Here is a 26,041-nt window from a genome sequence, read left to right on the forward strand (position 1 = left end):
GAAGTTTAATCTGGAAAAATCTTGATGTTTACCATCATTTCTGTTTTGTTTGTGTCTTCAGGTCATCGTGGCAACCACAGTCCCATGGCACATTATAGTGAGCAGAGAAAGGGGTTTTGGAATGCCCCTTTGAGCTCTTTCATTGTGCTCCCCTCCCGCCCGCTTTATACTCACATGCAGTGCCGGCCCTAGCCCAAATTTTTTGGTAAGCGAGTAGGTTTTTTGGCGCCCCCCCTATGCAGTGCCCGCGGTAGTGGTCCCCCCTGCGCAGTGCCCCTTGTGCCCCCATTAGTAAGCTTATATAGTGCCCCCAGTAGTAGTCCCCCTATGCAGTGCCCCCAAGAGGTAATCCTCCCTTCTAGTGCCCCCAAGAGGTAATCCTCCCTTCAAGTGCCCCCATTAGTAATCCCCCCTTCAAGTGCCCCCAGTAGTAATCCTCCCTTCTAGTGCCCCCAGTAGTAATCCTCCCTTCTAGTGCCCCCAGTAGTAGTCCTCCCTTCTAGTGCCCCCAGTAGTAGTCCTCCCTTCTAGTGCCCGCAGTAGTAGTCCTCCCTTCTAGTGCCCCCAGTAGTAGTCCTCCCTTCTAGTGCCCCCAGTAGTAGTCCTCTCTTCTAGTGCCCCCAGTAGTAGTCCTCCCTTCTAGTGCCCCCAGTAGTAGTCCCCCCTTCTAGTGCCCCCAGTAGTAATCCTCCCTTCTAGTGCCCCCATTAGTAATCCCCCCTTCTAGTGCCCCCAGTAGTAATCCTCCCTCCTTCTAGTGCCCCCAGTAGTAGTCCCCCCTTCTAGTGCCCCCAGTAGTAGTCCCCCCTTCTAGTGCCCCCAGTAGTAGTCCCCCCTTCTAGTGCCCCCAGTAGTAGTCCCCCCTTCTAGTGCCCCCAGTAGTAGTCCCCCCTTCTAGTGCCCCCAGTAGTAGTCCCCCCTTCTAGTGCCCCCAGTAGTAGTCCCCCCTTCTAGTGCCCCCAGTAGTAGTGCCCCCAGTAGTAGGCCCCCAGTAGTAGTGCCCCCAGTAGTAGTCCCCCCTTCTAGTGCCCCCAGTAGTAGTCCCCCCTTCTAGTGCCCCCAGTAGTAATCCCCCCTTCAAGTGCCCCCAGTAGTAATCCCCCCTTCAAGTGCCCCCAGTAGTAATCCCCCCTTCAAGTGCCCCCAGTAGTAATCCATCCTTCTAGTGCCCCCAGTAGTAATCCATCCTTCTAGTGCCCCCAGTTGTAATCCATCCTTCTAGTGCCCCCAGTTGTAATCCATCCTTCTAGTGCCCCCAGTAGTAATCCCCCCTTCAAGTGCCCCCAGTAGTAATCCCCCCTTCAAGTGCCCCCAGTAGTAATCCCCCCTTCAAGTGCCCCCAGTAGTAATCCCCCCTTCAAGTGCCCCCAGTAGTAATCCCCCCTTCAAGTGCCCCCAGTAGTAATCCCCCCTTCAAGTGCCCCCAGTAGTAATCCCCCCTTCAAGTGCCCCCAGTAGTAATCCCCCCTTCAAGTGCCCCCAGTAGTAATACTCCCTTCTAGTGCCCCCAGTAGTAATCCCCCCCGCTTGTAGCCCCCCCAGTAGAGACACACGTAATAAAGAAAAAAATAAAAAAAACACTTACCTGAACCCCCCCACTCCTGCTCCCGCTGCCGCTATCAGCTACTCCCGACCATTCTCCAGGGCCGCTTTGCATTATGGTAGAGACTTCATGACGTCATGAAGTCTCTCCCATTACCCACTGCGGGAGCCGGAAGATGGCTCCAGCAGTGGGAGCAGCAGCAGCCGATGAGAGTCTGACAGACTCTCATCAGCTGCTGAAGCAAACACACAGCTGACGGCACCGACGGCTGTGTGTTTGGCACTGTGTAGCGCTGACTGAACTCCGTCCGGTCAGCGCTACACGCTCGGTGCAGCTGTGTCACAGAGACACAGTCTGCACCGCGGTAATTCTGCATGGATGCGGCCGCGATGCCCTTCACCATGTGGCACCTTACGCGGCCGCGTACCATGTGTAACCATAGAACCGGCCCTGCTCACATGACCTGCTGTTAGTCAATCATTGCATTTTGTGTCTGCTCTGCCTGCTGTGACATTCTACTCCCTCAGTCACCCTATCACCTAACAGTGGCAGCCATATTCAGTTGCCTACAGAGAGGTGAAGCAGTGGTTCACAACCTTGGGTACTATAGTACTCCCAGGGGTACTTGCTATGATGTTATGGGGTACTGAAAAATATTCTGTAATGGTGATATAATTGGACACCTAGGAAAAGCTGTGTCCTAGGGATCTCAAATTCCATGCATCCTACTGTGATAATCAAATGAAAGCTTATCCATGTGTCCCAGTAAAAGCGAGCATATATGGACTATAGTTTTATTATCAAATAAAAAGGTTTCTTTATTTGTAATATTCAGTGGCAGACTTTACCTAGGGGCTACAGCCCCCCTCCCCAGTAAAAGCGGCTACTTCAATGAGCCAGTGCACTGGCTTCACTATGAATGGAGGTGGCTTCCCATTTGTAACGCCACCTGCCAGTCACGCAAAGGGCAGGTAGCCCCAGGGGGAGGATCCTCCTCCCCCTGGGGCTGCCAGTCTGGCTGCGGTTAGCAGTGGAAGCCGTTGCTCTGCCTTTCAGGTATCCCGACAGGGCTTCTAGGGGCTGCAACCAATGCAGACCCCAGAAGCCGGTGTTATGCGCATGTGCGGAGCTACCGTCGCTCATTCGCTGGTCCCAGCGCCTGCCAGATTTATTGCACAGGTGCTAGGACCCATCTGGCCAGACCAGCAGCAGTGGCAGCCCCCCTCTGGTAATGTTTGTATATACATATACAATTCTATTATTGTGTTATTTAAAATGTGTTTATAGCACACATTGCTTTCATATATAGCACTGCCAAACATTATGGGGTCTATCTACTAAGCTGTGTTAGGAGATGAAGTGAACGGAGGTAAGTTACCAGCCAATCAGCTAATAACACAGCTTAGTAAATAGAATCCTACACCTAATAGCAGTTCTATTCATAATAATTGTATTTTGCAAATGTTGGGGGAACATATAATGCAAATGGGCTTCCAGGGGGTACCCAGGTGGAAAATGGTTGATGAGCACTATGGAAGAGAATTACATAAACTATCACATGCATACTTAAAAGCTTCATGCTGTTTAAAGATAAATGTCAAAAGAACTTATGTCAAAATTGCTGCTTTCATTTTTATATTTTAGAACAATGCATGTTTCATTTTATATATGCATAGTCGTACAGCAAGGATGTTTTTATAAGGGCATTATCTTGTTTGTAAAATGTATTTATTTTAGATAAGTTTATATTTAATGTGGCAGTGTGTTAGAACATTTAGAGGGGTATTCAATATGTCGAAGATAACGTTTCATATCGGAGTTTTTACCTGCGTTAAAGTATCGGGCGCGCTCCCGCTAATCCCCATATTCAATATAAAATTTACGAAAACGGGAAACTCCGAAGTTGGATTTGCGTAAAGTTACGAATTTTTCCTTAAAAAAATTGTAAGACCCCCCCTAAAGTTGTAAAAACATGGGGCATCACTATGGGTACCCCCGTTTTAGCCTTTAATTGAAAGTCAGGGATTTAAATAGCCGCAGCAGGTGTTTTTTTTCCGACATTGAAGAAGTGATGCAGAAGAGCACTTACGGTAGGTTATTTTTTTCTTTTTTTTTAAGTGGTCCCATCAAATTTGGCATACATAAAAATGGGTACTAGCATATTTTTATGTCCCTAAAGTAAGTTTTTAAAAATTCTGCATTTGTGCACCTGCCGCTATAATTCTATTATAGAAAACACCTGCCGCATACTTGCAGAATAGCCCTGAACCTATTTCCCTATTCTTAAACAATTTTTTCCCATTTTTTTTTTTCACCCCAATTTTTAAATAAATTTTTTGGGGTGTCCCTATTTTTTTTTTTAAAACTTTTTTTGACACAGTTCTTTTTTAAATGTCATTAACCGGGGGTGCAGGCTATTTTTTTTTAAGCCTGCACCCCTAAACCCCAATTCTGCACTTTTTTTCGACACCTATTCAATGGTGAAAAGTTATCCCCATTTTTTATCAGACTTTTCAAAACTGCGATAAGTCTTTGAAATTGAATATGGTGTAAAAGTAAAACCTGCGATAATGACGTCATACCTCCGATATTAACGCAAAAACGATGTTATCGCTCCAATATTGAATACCCCTGTTAGATAAGGTAGGGGCAGGCAGTATAAGCACTGTGAAAGTACAGTTAATATCAGCAGGGACTAGCGTAGCTATGGGTAATGGCTCCTTTTGTTTAATTTTTATAGGCAGTACATTACAGCACATATAGGCAGGCATTCATTTACTGAAGTCTCTACACTTGTCCCTATTTTTATGCTATAGGATAAACATGTTGTAGATGCTTAACCGTTGCACAACCCATGTCTAGACATTGATGTGCCCTAAAAATAGTTCACCACAAAGGGGGCACAGTTTTTTTTTCAAAGAGTGATGTTTTTATGTGAAAGTGCCCTGGGAGCACAGTGGCACAGTGACCAGCACTGCTTCCTCACAGCGCTCCAGTCATTGTTTCTTTTGCAACCAGGGCCCTACCTGTGTTGAATTGGTATGTTCTCCCTGTCTTTGTATCTCTACTCGCACAGTCCAAAAACATACTGGTATCTTACTCGTAATTGGCTGTTTACAAAATTGGCCTGTATGCGTTTGCATGAGAGGACGGAATGGGATTTAACCCTAACCTCCCTCCAGGGGTGCCCCCCCTCCCCGCACGCTAATACTAAACCCTCCCACAGGTGTGCCTAACCCTAACCTCCCCCTGGTGGCGCCTAAACCTAACCCTTCCCACAATCCCGCAGCTAAGAGGACGGACGCCCGGACTTGCCTCGTTTGGGCCCGCGTCGTCCTGGATTCCAGCGTCGGGATTATGATAGGCATCGGTATCTCGACGCCTATTATGAATCCCTAGCCGCCATTCTGGATTGTGACCGGCGGCAGCAACACATAACTACATACCAGAGAGCGCATAGGGGGGAAATGTATCATGCCTTCTAAAAAGTGGCGAAGCTGTCCCATAGCAACTAATCCGCTTCTAACTAGCATTTATCCAGTCCATTCTATTAAATGAGAGGAGCTAGTTACTACTCTAAGGACAACATCTCCACTTGTCAACTCTTTAGAACAATAGTGTACAACGTGCAGATCATGGGCCACATGTGGTACTCCAAGCCTTCACTTGCTGCAATGGATTGTAGCACTCCTTTAATTGGCCTACCGATTTGCTATTACAGAAAGATGCCTCTTTCATTGATTAAATGTATTTAACTTACTACTGATATTCAGAGAAATATGCAACCCCGAAGTATATCCGGTTGCTGATCACTGCATTAAAAGATTTGATACATATCCCCGATAGAATGGAAAATCTAATGGGGCAGCGCTGCGTCATATAGTGGCATAATGTATTACTATCATACCTGCGTAATATTTGTGAATTATTTTGCTTTCCCTCGGGTGGGCTCTGCCAGCTTGGATGTATGCTATTACTGTATATCTGAGTGCCGTCAGACAGCATGGTTCTAGCAGAGATCCCCAGTACAAGTGTGTACTGAGTCTGAGAACAGGCACTTTAGGAAATTGGCAATCATTTGCAAGTGACGTGGGTTGTGGAAAGGACACTTTAATGGTTTTACAATATTTTAAAATCCTAATTCAGAAATTTAAGAATACAATATCGCAAGTCTCAATGTGCACCAGGGACGTGCCGTCAGGGGAGGCAGAGTCTCCTCTGTCATGCTCCCTCCCTTATCCTACTCTCTGTCATGCTCCAGAGTTTTGATATAAAACTGTGTTTTTTTATACATGTGTGCCTTCCCAGCCATTGACCTCCCTGCATGTCACTGATGTGTACCAATTAGGAGCACATGGTCAGTCATAATAACCTTTTAGGTCACTCACCACCAATGAGTGCTTTATGTATAAACTTATTGAATAATACAGAACTTTCATTGCATTGAAAAAGTATGAGTTCTCTTCTTTGTAACCCCCCTTAGTGGGGCTGATTCTGAGTTGCACGCTGTTGCGCCGCTTTAGGGTTTGCGGATTGTAGTAAATAGGGCTGTTAATGATAAGAAATTTTTACTCTTAGATATATTTAAAGTACATAAAAATGCACATAAACATGAAGACATTAAAAACAAACCACCTATATAAAATGAATAATACTCAGGCATCAGAATCAAATGGTGGATTGATTGTAGTAATTTATATTTGTAGAGGCTAATCAGATTGGTAACCCCAATATAACATAGGGTGGGATGTACTAACGGGAAAATGCTGTCAAATCTCTGAAAATGAGGTTTGACTGCATTTCCCATATGTACAAAGCTCCGGAAAGCAAAACTTCACATGGATGACGTTGCCTAACAGAAGCCTGTGGGCTTCTTTCTCCATAGTTCCCTGGGAGCGATCCAATAAGATCCCTCCAAGCTTGCGCATGTGATGGCCGTGCATGCGTAGAAGGACTCCTTGGTCATAAACCCGGAAGTCGTCTCATTGCAAAGGACAGATCCTATGCATGAGACAAGTGGTGAGATGTATCGCATCCAAAATGTGATGCTTGATGAATCCCACCCATAGTCTTCTTATAATCTCCAAATATTCTGAGATACTTCAAACAGTGAGTTTATTAGGAAGAAACAAGACTGCAATATCTGCTACAGAGTTGTGGAGGCTTCTAAGCAGAGGTGGGGGCTGCAGTGAAATCCAAGGTTCAAATAGGGGAACCACACCAACTGCCATTTCAAACGCTGCCAAACATCGCTGACCGGGACTCGCTGGCAGTTGGTGTGACTCCCCTATTTGAATTTTGGCCTGTGCTGCAGCCCCACCCCTGGAGCCACCACTGCTTCCCAAGCATACTAATTCCACAACTGCGCACAGTTATATCAGTATTAACGGCATAAATTGCTCTCGTCCATGTCATTTTAATCAGGCTCCTCTGTCTAGACAAGGGATTTTTAACAAAATTCCCCAGCAGGTCATATTTTCTGTATTTCAGCTACCATGCTCAGTTGGCTTCACTATTGGCCCTGTCAGACAGGTATACCCAAAACAGCATCTGTTGGGGTTACTTGAGTATTTGGAGTTAAAACCCCCTGGGCTAGAAAGGAAAAGTAACTTGTATTTATGCAAAATAATCCTACATAGAGATCACTTCATTTAGCTCTATAGGATTTTAAGTGGAATTTTACCTCATTAGTTGATTTCATAATAGGATAAGCAGCCAATTTCACAATATATTTTATCCCGAAATGTAATTAAGGAAACAATCGCTTATTCTCTGGCATTCTGTGCAATCTATTCAAACTCCACATCCCACTGTTTTTTATTTTACGTTACTAGATTGTGACATTTTTGGGCAGGAACACAACAAGGAAAGGGTAGGTGCTTGGGGGAGAAAGGTCTGAAATGCTGATGTAATGACTCATGGTGCGTAGGGAGAGAAAATAGGCTTCTGAGAAGAATGGGAATTACATGTTCTTCCATGTAGTGATTTACTAACATGGGCTACATACATACTCACTGGTGTTTTAAAATGTGTTTTCATGATGGACACAGCTCAAACACTGAAGATCTGCTTTTTCAGTCACATTACCAAATAGGTGAAGTACAAATTGTTGAAGGCTATTGAATTGGCCAATCCAGCTTGTTCCATATTTGGCAGCTTCAAGTTTGTCAAATCGGAACTAGCTAAAAATGGCTGAATAATAGGCTGACGTGCTATAATAAACGGAGGAGTGTTCATAGGAAGGGTCCTGCTGATGCTGGAACTGTTGTAGTTGCAAACTACTTTTGAAGGTTAAGGCGGGTATCCACTTATAGATATACCAACGAGAGCACGATTACGACATTGCAATCGTGCTCTCATTTGTATAGCTAGTGATGTGCCTACAATGAACGTTCACTCGTTCAGTCCCGGCACATCCCTCCTCCCCGCACATGTTGGACCTGACGAGATCGTCATGTTGACCAGCCTGTACGGGCGATGTCGGAAGTGACCCGCGGGCATGCGCATCGCTGGTCGCTTCTGACCAAAACATGCCCGATGCATGCGCGATTTGCTAGCGATTGCACGATAATGACGTCGTTATCGTGCACTCGCTTGGTTAAATCGCTAAGTGGATACCCCCCTTTAGTGTTGGCAAAACAAGTTCCATGACCACAGGGATTTGCTTGCCTGCTCTACCAGGATGAGCTTTATTACTCTGCTGCGCCCTAACAGGACTCCTCCATCCAGCTCACTTTCCTCCCTAACTCTTTCTGAGTAGTTCACACCCCAATGCTGAACCTATTTTGGACTGTTTACATTCCAACATCAATATAGGTGAGGTGCGTTGTCAATGCAGTGCCCAGACAAATTACTGGTTATATAGTGTAACCATATTGCACAGTGCTGTGCAGAGAATATTTCTCATTCACATCAGTCCTTGCTCTGGTTGGGAATTGAACTTTTGACCAAGAGCTGTGACGATGCAATCCTAACCATTGTGCCACTGTGCTGCCCACATATACCTTTTGTTTTTTTTCTAGAAGACTTTGAAATTTCACAAAATAGAATGTTTACTGAAACCTGCTGGCACGGCAGAGACAATGTACTTAAAATGACCAAATAAACCTTATTTTTTGTAAGTAATTGAAATTTCAGATGAATTGAAATCAAACATGATTATACAGAATAAAGTGCTACAAAGTATTTAATTCACCATTCCAAACCAGCTGAGCCTATTTTGGCAAAACAGCTATTTTCATATTTTAAATCTGCACGAAATTATGCAGTTTTTCCCCCCCAATTTTTGCTATCTTTCAATGAAATGCATAAATTGTTTAGATATACTGTGGCGCCCAGCAAGGTCTGCAGTTTTGAATACTAGACCACCAACGATTCAAAAGAGGTTATGACTGAGTATGACTGAGTTTGAGTCAGCCGAGCTAATTAATAAATAGTAATCAGATTTAAATGAATGAAATAAAAAAAAATGATAAGAAATAATCCCTTGACAATTCCTGGGCTCTGCTTCATGTAGTTGGCAACTGGACAGCCTTTGCTAAACAAATAAACTGATATCACCGTTCTCTTTCTTCTTTGTGCACAAAATTGTAGATACTAATTTGTGACATGCGCATTGCATTTATAGTGTTCATTCTAGCACCCTGCACCTCTCACAAAGTTCCTCTTTCCTACCTGAGGTGTCGCTTTATGCTCTGGTGCTTCTAGCACCCGCTGGTCTGTATCTCACTAGTTTGTTGCATCAGCTGGGTGTGCTATAAGCACCAGAATAGCGAGCAACACCCCAGGCAGGAAAGAGGAACTGCACAGGTTGTGACAGGTGCAGGGTGCTAGAATGAACACTAATTTTAGTTGCTTGGAATTTCATGTGAATACTCTGGTCGCGCCTCCCCATTTATGCTACTAGGATATTATATGGGGGCGTTATGATTTATTTAGTTAATGGGAGCACAATTAGAAATGCTTTATTATCAAGGACTTTTACAAGTATTTACTATTCCCCGGAACTCTAATAGGACTCAGCCCAGATACAGATTAATACCAATCACTTTAAAGGTTAACACCTTACAACACGTTATGTTAATTACATAATTATATTTAAGCCAATTGTATTATATGTAATGTATTGCATCGTTGAAAAGTATCCGAGAAGGGAAATGCACTGAAATTAATTTCTCACAGTTCTATAAATTCCCAGCATATAGTCAACTGCTATAGTCTTAGCATCGTAGCATGGAAAGCGGCTTGCCGAACATGAGAAACATCGCTTCATGTTTGAGTTATGCAGGCTTTCACATAGATTTTCTTATCCAGACTTTTTCATATGTATACCGTTAGCCCTTAACAGTATGACTTCTATTAAAAGAACACTAATCATTTACTGGCCCGGTACTGACTAGTACTGGTGTTTTACACAATGCAGGGTTAAACCAGATGTTTCCAATCTAATATTACCAGGTGGTTTCCAATAAACATACAGAGAGTGGAGTTATCTCCATCCAAACCGCTGTATAGTAATTACGGTGACTTTTTCCCCCATGGTGTTCATCACTGGCAGACATGGATAAGTTATGCTGTACATTCTGAATCTTAAGCCCGGCATACATTATGCAATTATTGGGTTGATCCGCAGGTTATCAACAGATTGGGACGATATTTGCATATTGTATAACTGCGACTGCTCAGGGATGATCCTATGGTTGGGCATAAAAATCTTCCAACATGCCTGACCCAATCATTGGTCAGCAGTGGCCGACCGCTCAACATTTCATCTGTTCCTTCACAGGGGAAGAATGGGAAAACGTTTCCTCCCCTTGTGAGGAACGCAGATATCATGTCGCCATACACTGTGACATATCTCACCATGGGCGGGATGAACGATGCATTGCATTTGGATTGTGATGGATTCCGCCACCTTTCGAATGCATGCTGGCTTTGGTTACGCCAGTATGCATGAAGAAAGTCGCAAAGTACAGCTCTCTCGGAAAGAGGAGTTGTTTGCGAATAAGGGTCTTCCATGTCTATGACCCAGATGTCCCTCTGGTGTCATTCTGCAAATGTGCAGAAACACGTACGAATCTGGATCCCGCTCACCACATTCTCCGAAGAGAAGCCTCTAGGCTTCTCTAGGGGAACGCCATCAAAAGATGGTGTTACCCACTGCATCCAAGCCCCAGAATGCATTGCAATATGGGTCTTGCGGCATATAAAAAAATTTGGTCAAACCTGCATTTTGGGGGTTTGACCACATTTCTCACATTGCTGCATACCGCCCCATGAATTACTACAATATCTGCTGGTGCTAGGCTGTCAGATAAAATGTCTATTGGCCTGACAGACATTTTATCTGACTATGGGAAGGATTGCAGTCAAACCTCCGTGAGTTTGGCTGCTCACCTCATATACACAAAGCTCTGGAATGAGATACATTCTGGGGCTTGGATGCAGTGGAGAACGCCATCTTTACGTCGCTCGACACGTGTATAAGGACTTCTGAGTCATAAACATGTAAGTCCTTCCTCTATCGCAAAGGACAACTCTTACCGGGAGAGTAAGAGTCGGGGATATCGGGTTGGTCATCTAAATAGCGAAATAATGCCTGAGGCCCTGTGCAGCGGAATGTTTTACCTAAAGTGGTATTACCATAGAGTCAAATCTGTCCAGAATTGTTGGATGTATTGGCAGTCCCAAAAGCAGTGCCTAAGATCTGCCTCCACAGCTAAGCACTTGGGGCAATTAACATCTTCAGAGTGACCAATCAGGTGTTGTCTTTATGCTCTGTGTAATACTTTATATGGCATTTCCTAATGGGAACTGGCTGGAATATGCTTTAGGTTCAAATGAAAAGTATTGAGGATATTAGTAGGAGAAGGGAATGGTGGTTGAGTATCCCATTTGCTAATCCCTGGAAGCTCACTTTCTGGATCAAGTTGGATTCTTATCCAAGCATATATAGTGGAGATAGTGTGAAAAAGCTCCTATTTATGGTGCAAAATGCATCAGAGGTTTTTCTTTAGACCCTTGGGTCAAATCTGTGACATCTACTCGTTTGCCGCTGTTGCCGGGAGTTCCGGAGAGACTGATATACATTGCACTGTCGGACCTGATCTGCTAAGTGAGGTTGAGATTGAGACATTTCCACTGCTTTCCAAAGGACATTCTAAACCTGACAGGTACTAATTGGAAAAAATCTCCTGTTGGATTAACTATACCTCCCTCATTCCTTTTTCTCTCCCCCGATCAGCTCAGAGGGAGCTATTGGATCTCCCGAAGTGGAGACCCAATTACCGTCGGCACAGGTCCCTTGGTACGGATAATATGGAGATATGTACCGGGCATCTTTATTTAAACTGATTGCGGCTACAGTCTATACAGACTGAGAGACTCTCTCTATACACTTAAAGAGAAGGACACTTGAATTTCTTCAAATGATTACGAGTTTTGTGCGGGCACAGTGAATTAAAACCAATTTAGAGTTTAATGTTCACCCCCTACAACTATATTAGACTCAGTGGATCCAGAGTATAAAATTGTTTTTCAAGTATATTAATTACATTTTTTTATAATATATATACTTGTACCTTTACGGAAATCTTTTTTTTTTTTTTTATGTGATATTTTAGTACTATTTGTTTGTTGACCGGTCAATGAAGTGTATAATAATATATTTGTGATAATAAATATGTTTATGATTTTGGATATATGATTGTTCCTGTACTAGCGTATACTTTCTTATTTAGCGCAAGGGTGTTTTATTATATTTAATGAGAGAGAGTGTGAGCCAAATTGGACAAGAGAATTTACTAAATCTTGCGGATTTAACTTTGGAAGGATGGATATTAAATAATTTACAGCTTGAAAGTAGGAAAACCTGTGTTGATGCTGAAGATTATTCTTTAAGGAAAAGTAAATGGTGGTGTGGAGGATCCCGGTAACTGTCTAAGGGTGGGATGCATAACGCATCGCATTCTGAATACAATGCATCCCGCCACTCTTTGCATACATGCCGGCGTTGGTTATGCCGGGATGGATGAAGAAATTCACAAAGTACAGCTCTCTCGGTAAGAGTGTCCCTTTGTGAATGAGGACTTCCGGGCCTATGCGCAGAAGGGCGCGCGCGCCACAGGGGGTGCTGGGAGGGAACCCATTGGATTCCTCACATAGCACTCTGCAGAGGGAAGCCTATAGGGTAACGCCATCCGCATCCATTCGGGGCTTGGTGCATATAAGAAATGTGTCAAACCTGCATTTTGGGGGTTTGACTGCATTTCTTCCATGGCTACATCCCGCCCCAATATTGGAAATACCCGGAGAGGACCAAGTTGTAAAAGGTAAAGATGCAGTGCTGTCCTGAAATTCCATATTTCCTACCAAAGGAAGGAATAAAGAGTGCGTAATTGAGATTGTGTTTTCCTAGCCAATTTCCAGGCCTGGAGAGTGGAAGTTAAAAATATATTATGTAAATGGAGTGATTTGAGTGTATAGAGATGTGCATGTAGGATGTAGTTAAGCGAAAGAGAAGAACATAGTTGTGATTCCAGTGTGACATCTATATAAATATTACAACCTCTAATCCAATCAATGGCAAAGTGAAGGAGACGGGTCAGGTTGTATTGCTTGATGTCAGACAGATTAAATCCTCTCTGCAGCTGCTGGGTTAATTTGCGGAAGATAAATCGAGGTTTTTTTATTGTTCTACAAAAATCTGGAAATAAGTCTATGAAGGTGAGAGAAATCCTGTCTCTTTAGAAGAAAATAAAAGTTTTGGGAAACTGTCCACTTTTACTGGCCCGGGAATGAAGCACCCTAATTAATAAGGAGATTATCCCTCCCTTTGTGTATATGAGAATGCGAAATGGCTACAATAGCCGTGCAGAGTCCCTGTACAGACTGTCTATTCTGAGCACATCGAGCAGGCGAGATCAGGTGGGGCAGAAAGGTTGTAATCTATTCGCCATCAATTTGGTTTGAATTTTGAAATCCTGATTAAAAAGTGAGAGAGGGCGATAGACCAGTCTAGAGAAGGATCTTTGCCTGGTTTTCGCTAACACAATTATTTTGGCCTCATTGAACTGAAGTGGGATCTCTCCGGAGGTAAGGATATAATTTTACAATTTTGTTAAAGTCTGAGCCAGTTCAGCTCCAAGCATTTTGTAAAACTCTGCACCAAAGCCATTTGGGCCAGTGCTTTTACCGTTTGGTAAGGATTTCCTGACTTTAAGGACCTCCTCATCAGAGATGGATTCATCAAGATATTTCCTTTTTTCCAGAGAGAGTCTAGGGAGACGAGCGTCCTCTAAAAATGTATAACCCTCATCTGGATTATCAGGGACTGCAGTATATAAAGATTGATAGAAATGCATAAATTCTTTACAAATAGTTGCAGGGTCAGAAATAAGTTTACCAGAAGTATTTATGGTATGAACCCAGGTCTTGGTCTGGGGACCTTTGTGATTATTTTATTATGTTTATTATATTGTGATTGCAAGGAGTTTCCCCGATTTATTCCCCCATCTATGGAATTTATTCCTTTGGTAATTTATAGCTATTTTGGGCCTGTTCTGTAAGGAGAACATCATATACTTGTTTGTCTTGTAGGTAGGCAGTCTTGTGAGCAGGAGTGTCAGAACGTTTATAGGTACAGCAGTCAGTAATGAGAGGGAATCTGTATGTAATGCCGGCAGCTGTTTTGCCGCCGGATCAAATCCCGACGGCGGCAGCCCGACGGTTTGGAATCCAGCAGGTAAGATCCCTAACCCTCCCTTAGGGATGCCTACCCCCCTAGTGGTGCCTAACCCCCTTTTTCCCTACCCTAACCCTACCGGGGTGTGTGTCTGACCCCAAGTTCCCCCGGGGTCCCTAAACCTAACCCTCCAACCCCCCCGGTACACGCCAAGACACCCGGCTTACCTTCGTTCGGTAAAACTGGTGTCAGGATTTAGTAGTGGGGCTATTGATAGGTATCGGGATTTGGATGCCTGTCTTTAGTCCCATGTCGGGATGTGGCTGTCGGGATATCGACTACATCCAAATGAGGGTGCTACTAAGTTTAGTCAAGAACAATTTATGCTTGGAGTGAGTATACAACAAAATATCCTCACCCACATTAGAACTCTTATAATTTCACATATAATCCAGTCTAGTAGTACTTTAGATTAATAGATAAGAGGTGCTACCCATGTTACACCTTCAGTAACTGTATACAATGTTTCAGAATTGTAACTCATATATTTTGTAGTCTCTCTTGTTGCCACTAGATGTCACTCTTATCCCATATTTACAGATTGTCTTTATTAAATGCCGTATTTGTGAATATCAATAACTAATTTATTTTATAGTCACTATTTCACTCTTATGGAGCGTACACACGGTCAGATTTGTCAGACTTGTCAGATTTGTCAGATGAACGACTGAACGATTTGAACGATTTTACCAAAGTTTTGAACGATTGAACGATTTTTGACTGCATTAAAATGAATGGAATCGTCCAAGTCTGACTGCAAACACATCAGATGTCAGATATCGTTATCTGACAAACGGGAACGCGCATCGTTGATCGTCCATCGTTCAGGCATGTCAGATATGAACGATTTTCCTTCAGATATGAACGACTGAACGATTTTTAAATCGTTATCGTTCATATCTGAAGGAAAAATCTGATCGTGTGTATGCACCATAAGAATTAGATTAATTTAAGTTCATACACTGGTGGATTCCTAGTAGTCCGGACCTTTCATAAACCTGCTCCCCAAGTCCTATATATAATTACAGCTTCTGGTGATATGGCAATGCATATATTCCACCTTACATTGGCATTTACCCTTTTTAACAGCTGATCTCAAGAAAAGAAAATGAACAAGGAATGAATGTCTGCGCTTATAACCACTATAAAAAGTGCTCCTTAATAGCTGTTTTAACAATTTATTAGCAACATAATAAATAAAATAACTTAAACAAAATAGGACTAGAGTTCCTAGGTTATTAGATACATTTTTTCAGCTAATTTAATATTGTAACAATCAGTGCACTGAATGATGAATTGAAATGAGTATCCACCAAAAAGAACATCTTAGTTTCTGCAGTACTTCTGGGATTTATTAAGGCTACCTTACTGGACTATTCCATTCAGCCGCTGCATTCTATCTACAACGAGCCCATTCACCTTGGTTTTGATTGATCAGCTGCTGCCCGGGACCTCCGTCATTCACTGTGCTGAGCGGGAGCTGAAAGCGAGGAGTAACAAGCGGGCCGCATTGCTGGTGGCTGACTGAGATCTGCTGGTGTTCATTCCGCTGGCACAGTGCGTGGAATATCAGCGGGCTTCAAGTTGCTGGAGACTTACCACGTTGTTCTATTGTTTACTCAAACACCAAAGGAGTTGTATTATACCGGAATACCAACCACGGGTTAATTGCAAGACAGGATTTCTGGAAATCTGTGCTATTCCACCTAAGGGAGTGGTGAGTGATATTGCTACTCTGTTCCATCTGCTGGATATTACCCCCCTGGAGATGGGGAAAGGTTACTAATACACCATTATACTGTATATATGCTGTGCATATATACATCTTTTTACTGAATTTTATTAGGTACTCATACATTTTGATAAACAGGACATTCTTTTATTGTATTTGAGTCATTTTTCAGATACATACAGTATTTTTTATTAGTTGGGACTATCTTTTTGGATACTCATTTCAATTCATCATTCAGTGCACTGATTGTTACAATATTAAATTAGCTGAAAAAAATGTATCTAATAACCTAGGAACTCCAGTTCTATTTTGTTTGTTATTTTAATTATTATGTTGCTAATTGTTAAAACAGCTATTAAGGAGCACTTTTTATAGTGGTTATAAGCGCAGACATTCATTCCTTGTTCATTTGCTTTTCTTAAGGGGTTCTGGCAATATCCCTTTATGTCAGCTGCTATTAATCCACTCATGATTCCTGGTTAAAGGGCGCACCACTATATTACTTTTTCTAATAGTGCCAAAACCCTATCCCTAACCTACCACTCCTGCAGCCTAACCCCCCCCAGCCCTGGCTAATGGCCAGCCCTGGCCGCTATACTTATGATCGGTATGCGAGCTGTTTAGGTTCCGGCATTGGCTTCTCATCTGATGTCTGGATTCCGGCGCCGGTGTTGTGGTTGCAGATTGGGATTCCGGCATCGGGACTTCGTCCGCCGACATCCCGATCGTAGGTAAACTGACTACATCCAGTTTTTGCAAGCTTTTCCATACTTTTTACAGTCAGTGCAATTTACCACATGTTAAACACATTAAGGTCAAAATAGTGACTTCCCTTCTCTCTTGTTTCTCTCTTGTTTGAACCTGCATCAAGTCAAATGCCCAGGGGTAGCTAGCCCTAATTTCTAGTAATGGGTTTAATATGACTCGCACACACCTCAATTGCGGAAATGATTGAAAATTGTGAAACCTGTTCTGTGAAATAGTAACCTCGTTCCTAATTTGCCAGTGAAATTTTGCTGGTGTAATTTAGCTTTATGTTCACATTCCTTCCCCAAGAACGGCACACAGCAGATAGGGACGGCCTGCCACAGAGTACCGAACTATAAGTTTGGGTCATCAAAAGTCTGCTCATCTATACTGAATATTGTATGTTGTACTTTGTGTCAGACCTGTGTTTAGCATATCTTCCAACATTGGACATCTTTAAATCAGGAAAAGGGTCAAGTGTGGGCATGTTCATTGCATAGTGGGCATGCCTAGCACTAAAGTACTAGTAATCCATTCAAATCACTTTTCTCCCCTATTCAATGACTGCGGGCACCTGGGACACATGCCTCTGATACCCGTCGTACCTACATACCTAACTTCCTGCATATCTAGATAAATGTGTTGAACACTGGTCAGGCACCACAAAACAATACAGTCTTGGTGAAATCCATTTCCTAGAGGCGTTTTGAATGACCATCTCTTTTAGGACGGGATGCAGCAATGTGAAAAACACAGTTTGATCGCATTTCTCAAATGTGTCCAGCCCCAGAATGCAGAGGGTAATGCCATCTTCAGATTCGTGTGTGTTTCTGTGGATGCACAGAAGGACTCCAGAGGGACTTCTGGGTCATAGACCCGGACGTCCCTCATTCGCAAAGGACAGCTCTTACTGAAAGCCGGGACTTCAGATGTACTAAACTCCAAAAAGCAAATCCTTTTTTTTTTTTTCTCTCTGAGTTTATCCCCGTTAGTTTACACCATGTAAACTACTGTAAGCCTATGTAAACTCCAGGTGCTGGAGAGAGATCTTTATTGTCAGCTCCAGAAGCAGACACTGTGTGGATGCGCAGTGTCATCTTCCCCCGGACAAATCTCACTTCTGTGAAAGACTTCTCCAAATTGCTGGGGATATAACTCACAGGTACTGCGGTTACAGCAACCACTGTCCCTGCGAGTTCCCCTTTGTACATAGCGGGGATATTTTCATTAAAAATGAATATATCCTCTGCGTGATGGATAGATAATAATTGTGCCTGGTCTGTTATTTTAGTACATAGACCCCTTAGTCTGAGCAAACTGTAAATAGGTTGACATTTCTAAAAATAAAACTTCACCTTAAAGGATGATTTGAAAATGTTCTAGTAAGGATGCACGTGTGCTCTTGATAGGTATAGGCATTTGCTGACCTAACTATGAAAAGAAAAGAGATCTAGACAGGATTACGAAATCCCTATAAAACGAAGGTCTGTCCTACAGGCTGCGTGATTCCCTTCCATCTACTAGTGTTCTCGGTTGGCCAGACGTTCACTATGAGAGATCTCAACCAGGTAGCCATAACCTCAACACTATCACAGGCCTGACCTTCAGGACCTGAGATGTGATCACCCCTTACATGCACTGGTCCATTGCCCACTGACACGGTAAAGACACCTGTGGTTTATCAACCAGTGCTGCAAGAACATGATCACTTGTCAGGGCTACTAGGTATTCCTAAAGGATTACCTCTGACCAGCCATCTCATGCTTAGGTTTTGACAAGTCAATAGCCTAAACTAATTTAGCACATTATTTTCCTGCTAGGGCAATTAGGTAGGCTCCTCTCTTTATGAATCACCTTTTATGAAGTTGTGTCTGTAAGAATTACTGCATAATTGGCATATTGACTCTGTTGGTTTGTGTCAGATGCCCTATAGGGCCTCATCCCTTATGATGAGTAGACAATATTATGTTTCATCAGCGGACTGATTTAAGTGTGTGTGTGTATAAATATAAATATATATATATATATACACACATATATATATATATACACATATATTATTGACGACTTTATTAAGTTGACAGCTTGCACATGAAAACCTTGCAATTCTGATAATTTAATGGTCGTCTTGAATGACGCCTATTATGAGAGCGGTCTGGTGTTTGTTCTAGTTGGCTAAATCCACAAGAATCCTCACTCTGAATCTACAATACAGTGCTTCTGATTGTTTCTTTGTTTTTTTGCTTATTTCATAATTGTCTATTGTCTATTTAATAACTTCATGTTTTGTGATACATTTATTACTAGCCTAATGGGGTGTATCCACTTAGCGATTTAGCCAAACGATTGCATGATAACGACATCATTATTGTGCAATCGCTTGCAAATCGTGCATGCATCGGGCATGTTTTGGTCAGAAGCGACCAGCGATGCACGTGCCCGCTGGTCGCTTCTGACATCCGACATCGCCTGTACATGCAGGTCAACCTGACGATCTCGTCAGGTTCAGCATGTGCGGGGAGGAGGGATGTGCCGGGATGAACGAGTGAACGTTCAGTCTAGGCACATCACTAGCTACACAAACGAGAGCACAACTGCAATGTCGTAATCGTGCTGTCGTTTGTATATCTACAAGTGGATACCCCCCTTAACTACAAGGGAGATCAGCAGCATTCTCTTTAATGTAGCATCATTCTTGCTGGTTTTGTAGAATTATGTACCAACATGTCAATGCGATCCATTTTGCATAAATATATTTTCAGCAGTCTTCAACTTTGTTAGGATATGCAAACGCTTTCCCCTAGCTGCAGTGCTTTCCCCATCTCATAATCTAGTTACAGTAATTAGTGCTTTCATAGGCTGGACCCTGACAGACCAGCCATATGTGACTGATTCTTCAGGAATCCTAGATGAATCTTAATCCCTGGAACTCTACATATTGCTAACAATGATGTCTTTGGCACTCCTTTGTTTATAGTGTGGTATATTATATTCTTATGCTGTTATAAACTCCCTCAATCCTCCCTTTCTTCTGCCACCCCCAAACCCTTCCATATGTTTCTACCTTCACCCTATCTTCTGTACTTTCTTTTTGGAATAGTCCATCAAATTGAAAACTTGTTTCTCCAATGTAGCTGTACTAGCAAATCCAAGTTCTTTTCCATTCCCAGGTTGTCTGTATTTCTTAATAGCTGAATAATACTAATACTACATGTTCTTTTGTGGTTTATTTTCTGTTTCTTCACTGTTTCTAAAATACTTGTTAAGTGCATTTCTGGAACATGTAAATGAAATAAAATGTGTATTTTATTCCTTAGGGGACGATGAGCCTCCAATTGCCAAAGTAAACAGAGATGTAAAAACTCAGCCCTCTCAAGAGGTGACTTTGAGCGGTATTGAAAGCTGGGATAAAGAGGGGATCGTAAGTTATGACTGGAGCCTCCACCACGGGGACCCCTCTGTCCTTATAGAGGTAAAGTTATTGGCTGTTCCAAGAGAAAAGCACTACTCCTCGAATTAGACATATGTTGAATGTTAACTCTATGGGCTGAGATGCAATTAGCCACGAGTTGAATGGAAATTGCTTAACATGAGTTAAATACCTGCAGCCACGACTGTGTCCTTCAATTATAACTCTACGTTAACTCCCATTGATTACTGCGATACCTTAACACAGATTTTAGTTGGAAGTTCCAGGCTAGAAGAAATGTAGGGAAAATCCTTATTTTAATGTAAAAATGTCAGAACACTGTACAGTTCCCCTGGGACTACCTTATTAGCAGTCTGCAGAAACCAATACTAAGGAAAAATAGTAAATACCAACATTTTCTAAAAGCTTGCAATAATGATATATGCCAAAAAACAAAACAGACAACTTTTTTTTTCATAAGACTGCTGCCTTAATATGGTGGCTGGGTCCTTAGCCCACAAGTCGTCTTAACAGTAAAACTGTTGGTGAAGGGCCTTGAAGTGGGGTTGTGTATAGCTGACAGAGGATAACATTTTTAAGTCTGTGTTGCTCTATTTTGCTCTGCCATGGCCTGTGATGTACAATAACCTGTTTGAAGCCCTGTTATCTAATTTTAATACTTTAATGGTGTCTGCAAAAGTTGAATATGTACTAAGCTGGGATGATGGTACTGACCTCCCTTTTAAAGGTATTTTGTCCATTAACTAAAATATATTCAAGATCGAGAAGAAAAAAATATGCCTCATAAAAGAATACTATAATAATATGGTTCTAATTTAATTACCAGGAAGTGTAGTAGAGGAAGAAAGAATGACTGTGTAAGGAGTGCTTGGTTATGGCTACTACATTGCTATTAAAATCCACTCCTAGCTTTTATTGATCCAATGCATTGGAAGAAGCTTTTTTGGGGGGAATTCTAAATTGTATAAGGTGGGGTTACATTGTGCTGACATGACTAAGTGATGCCATTTAATTCATAGGCTACATTCTCATGAATAAGAGAGAGATGAAGTAAAGAAGAACAATTTAGATTTTGTTTGGGGTTAATTTTAACCTTTTGGAAATTGAAGTATGTCCACATAAACAGGGCCAGATAAAGACTTGTGGGGGCCCCGTGACAATTCCCATGCATGTGCGCTAAAGCCGCCATTGTTATACACCTAACCTGGGCTGGTGCAAGGTTACTCGGCACTCTAGGCAAAACTTACACACGCACATTTTAGCCCCTCAGGTGAAAGTTTGGAGGTGGCATCTTAAAAGTTCTAAAGCTGCCACTGTCAAATAGATAAACACCTCTTCCCAAAAAAAGTATGTAAAAAACCTTTGTGCGACATTTGTGGGTACACCCAGGCAGGCTCTAGTGTAGTCAGGGGACACAAGATAGATAGATAGAGCCTGACTCAGAAGTGGACGTAATAAAAACCCTGGGTGTCTGTGCATGCACTGTACATATGTTCTAATGGTTACCACCAGGGAACACCAATTAGAATTGCATGGCGATCCATGCAACTCCGATAGGCGGTCCTGGTCGGTGACTGTCATCGGGGGACATGTTGGTGTCAGGGACAGCGCCGACGCAGTTCCACTGACACCTGTGGCCATATGCGTTCGGACGTTCTGGGCAACCACAGGGTCACTCTAATGTCCAGTGGTGCGGCCGATGTCCGCTCAAAAGTGCGACTTGTACAGCACCACGGTGGATTACAGCTGCAGCAAGTAGGCAGCGATATAGATAGAACACACATAAAAATATATATATACACAGAGACACACACACATATATTCCCCCAGCCTACTTACCTCCTCCTAATGTCCTCAAGGAACAGCCTGTGTCCCTGGGAGGAGGGGCAAAGCCGCTCAATGCTGGCAGCCAGGGCCGGCTCTAGGGGTGTTCCACCCGTGGGCCGAAGTGGCCCGCAGGTGGTCAAATCGGGGGGTTGGGGACTCCACCACCGCAGCTGTGCGCAGCATCCATTCAGTGCCATGAGTGGGCTGGGGGAAGCCCAGCTAGTGAGGCTCCCCCCCAGCCTGACGTTATTAGGTGGCGTGCCATGTGGGCATGCTCCTCAGATAACGTCACGTAAGGAGGCGTGGCCTTTGGTAATTAGGCCACCTCCTCAATTTTGGCCGGCACAGGGTGCTATTAGCCCTGGAGCCGGCCCTGCTGGCAGCCAGAGAGCATAGGCAGACGTGAAAGGGATCTATCCTCCACTACCATAGGCAGACTGTCACTGGAGAGTGGCGACAAAGCGGCAAAGTGGACTGGCCGGTGACGTCATCGGACCTGGACTAAGGTGCTTCGAGCTGCGGCATGTCTCCTGCAGGTCTAGCTTTGTGGGGTTTTTTAATTGCCTTGTCTGGGGGGGCGGGTGTAGATGGGCATCCGCTGCTGGGGTTAGCAGCTTTCACTGGGTGTCTTCAAGTGACTTCCGGCAGAGGCAAGACCATGCCCTCTCTAGAAGGCAGTCTCAGCCCGGCGCCCTTAGGCAGCTGCCTAATGGAAGTGCTGGCCCTGCCCCTTACTTTGACTGCACTCTGACTGCCAGCTTCTGCTACACTGCCGGGACCTGGCTCCTGGCAGACAGCAGCAGACTATGTAATACACTGTGGCGGGAACATTGACCAGCAACATATAACAAGTTCATATCTGCTATGCTGGTGGGGCCCTGCTACCTGCAGGGAATATTTGCAGTAGTGGGGGCCCCTGGGCGACTGACCGGTCCACCCCCCTATAATCTGGCTTTGTACATACACATATCCTTTAAGTTGTGCCAAATAGACCCCCACCACAGTGTTTGGCACAGTTAAGTTGCAAAGTCTAAGCACCTAGTACATCATGAAGGAAGTAAGACAAAAATAGAGAAAAAAGTAGCACAAAGGAGGAAAAAGTAGCAAAATTGACAAAAAAACAAGTACATAACACAGGGTAAAAAAGGCAAAAGACGGGCCTGATACAAGTGACTCGCGCCATGTGTAGTTATGCTCTATCTGTGACTTTAGTTTTTTGTTACAAAATAAATTCTTATAATCGGATGTACCAAGTAGACTATAAGCTAGCTAAGACGCACAAATAAGGAGAATGCCTATCATGGGAATCGCGTCAGGCGTCTCAGAACGGATAGGTGTATGGGGACACATCTGTATTGTGCCATCGTTTGTGGGAGTAGATACCCAGGTATAAACTGCAAAGTTATTTAGGAATACATGAAAAATAAAAATCTCCACCAAATGACCACTTTTAAATGCAATTTCCCCTGTGTATTTTGTACAGTGAAGTTTTTGTATAGGGTGACATCTTTTCATGTGAAGTGTACTTTATCTGCAGCAAGACCCGGAGCAGCCAGCATTCCTAAAGGTATCTGACCTCCTGATAGGAGAGTACGTTTTCCAGCTGATCATCACTGACACTGCGGATCAGCAGAGTTCAGCCACTGTCACTGTTACCGTGCTGACAAATGAGCAAACTGAGGGTGAGTGGTGTTTTACATGGTATATCATATTGGGTACAAAAGAAAAAATGCTTTGTGGTACTGTCATTTCGGAGTGCTGGATCTACTGTGAAAACTGGTCTGTGTGTGTTTTTAATTTTATCTTCACTCACTATGCAGTCCCTCAACTGTCCCATTTCTGTTTTCAGAGTACTGCCTTGCTCCACAAAAAATTGGCCGATGCCGTGGCTCCTTCCGGCGATGGTGGTATAATTCAGATGTGAATGACTGTGAGGAGTTTACATTTGGAGGGTGCAACCCAAATAAGAACAACTACGTCCGAAAGGAGGATTGCAGGCAAACCTGCATTAATTTATCTGGTTAGTTTACAGATTTTAATATTTAGAAAGAAAAACAAATTTTCTTTAAACTCCCAAACTCCTTATAATCCAGGTTTTAAGGATATCCTTGCTTGAGTCCGCATGGTTAAGTGGACTGAGGTACTAACTAAGTCACCTGTGCTCAAGCATGGCTATCCTTTAAAATATGGACTGTAATGGTGGAGATTGGGAACCTCTGATGAGACTACTAGTAAATAAATAGACCTGGGTTACTTCACCTGCTCTGTCCTCTCCCATCTCATGATACTGACCACTGTTCCAAGTCCGCTTCTGTCCTGTTGCTATTGGCTGCGCTGTGCACATTAGGTGTGATTTGCGCTGTGCAGACGCGATTAGGTAATCCCACAAACGTGATGACCTCATTTTAATCAGGTTCCAAGTTTTCTTCTAAATGTTTTACATTATGGGGCCTATTCATCATCCTAAACTTTCTCTGGAGGTAATTAGGTTTAGAACTCGCATGGAGTTCTACCTAATTACCGGAGGAATTCATAATTCCCTCTCCCCATATCTATCTATTCCGAAAAGCTGTCATTTTTGCGATGATAGCTTTTTCGGGAAATAGTTTTCCCTTTCTACACTAACTTATCGCAGCTGGATTCCATGCTGCGCATGCCCTGTTACATTCGTAAAACCAGTTTTGTGTCGTTCCCCCCCCCCCCCCGCTCTTCTCCCTCCTCCACCCCCTCCTCCCCCCGCACTTACTTGCCCGCTGCAGCGCCCCGGCGGCTGGTCTGACAAGTGTTCTCCCAGCTGACCACAGTAGTTTAGAAAAAGAAAGTGTTTTTTTTTTTTTTTCTTAACTTTATTGTGTTCTGCTGGGAGAACACTTGTCAGATCAGCCTCCGGAGCCAGAGAACAGACCAGAGCACTGGAGGGAGACGCCGGGAGACCTTTCCACGCTGACCCAGGTAAGTGTTACCTACTATACGCCACCTCACAGTGGCGAATAGTAACTCAATCAAATTCCGCAAATACAGAATTTTCGGAGTTTGATGAATAGCCTAATTACCATATCCCCATACTAATGTATTGGGAGTGTGGAAATGAACGCAGGGGGACTTAGCACAGGAGATATCACTGATATATCCTGGCTAAGTGTGTTCATGAATACTAAAATAACGTTAATTAAGGAAAATGGCCTTAAAAACGTTATTTTAGTGTAGATGAATAGGCCCCTATGTTTGTTCTGTTTTGTTTTGAATGTATTATCAGTTGCTTCTATCGTAGAGTGTTTCAGTTTAGTATATTGTACACCTAGGTGAGACACTGATCATATTAATAAATATTGCTACTGTAGATATAGTCAGGGTCTGATTCTAAATCACACGCAGCTCGGTATGCAGCGGCACCTAGCCAATTTCGGCAAACACCACATGCGCTCTACTGAACATACACATTTTGCATATCTGGGTGATTTGGGGTCGGGCAGATTTTGGGCGTTTCTCACCATACATGAAATGTGTGTTTCTTGGTGTCAACTGGACAAGACCATCTACGTCATATTCTGAGTCTTGTATGTATCTCGTGGTGAACACCTATTTCAGACGGATCTGTTGCACCCAGCTTAGGCTAGGTGTAAGTCTCAATACTAGTGATGACAGATGCTTCTGCGAGCAGACCTAGTAGTGCAGCACGCATGAAGCCGTGCGTATACTTACTGTAGCATTCTGTTAGGAAAGTATCTGCATTCCGATTGTGGCTACATATCAAGCTGCGTGATGCTCAGGCCCTAACTGTCCAAAGAGCATGTGACGTGGGAACTTACCTTGACATGGACAGTTGTTTTGTGTAATTGTCTGTCACAAAAGTTCACGCTAATGATATACTGTGTAACAAGAACTGCTAAAGACTTTCATGCTTTTAACAGGACTCCTCAACTCCTCCTTGTTGTTGACCTTCACATAATGGGGGAATGTCTGTAATATGGTTATTTCCTCTTTTCCAGACCATTCCAGTAAGGGGAGGAGACTGAAGCC

The 26,041-nt window shown here is 43.2% G+C and overlaps 1 protein-coding gene across 1 annotated transcript in view; it reads left to right on the forward strand.

The window, feature by feature from the left end:
* Positions 1-26,041, forward strand: part of SPINT1 (serine peptidase inhibitor, Kunitz type 1) — a 65,188-nt gene that overhangs the window by 18,851 nt on the left and 20,296 nt on the right. The window contains exons 2-5 of the mRNA XM_088463427.1: positions 20,082-20,236; positions 23,559-23,703; positions 23,871-24,041; positions 26,011-26,041. The exon at positions 26,011-26,041 is cut by the window's right edge and continues 2 nt beyond it. Of these exons, the coding sequence (XP_088319553.1) occupies positions 20,082-20,236; positions 23,559-23,703; positions 23,871-24,041; positions 26,011-26,041 (502 nt within the window). The remainder of the gene's footprint in view (positions 1-20,081; positions 20,237-23,558; positions 23,704-23,870; positions 24,042-26,010) is intronic.

The sequence above is a fragment of the Taudactylus pleione genome, unplaced genomic scaffold (assembly GCF_031769625.1).
Source record: "Taudactylus pleione unplaced genomic scaffold, aTauple2 ptg001370l, whole genome shotgun sequence".
Taxonomy (NCBI): Eukaryota; Metazoa; Chordata; class Amphibia; order Anura; family Myobatrachidae; genus Taudactylus; species Taudactylus pleione.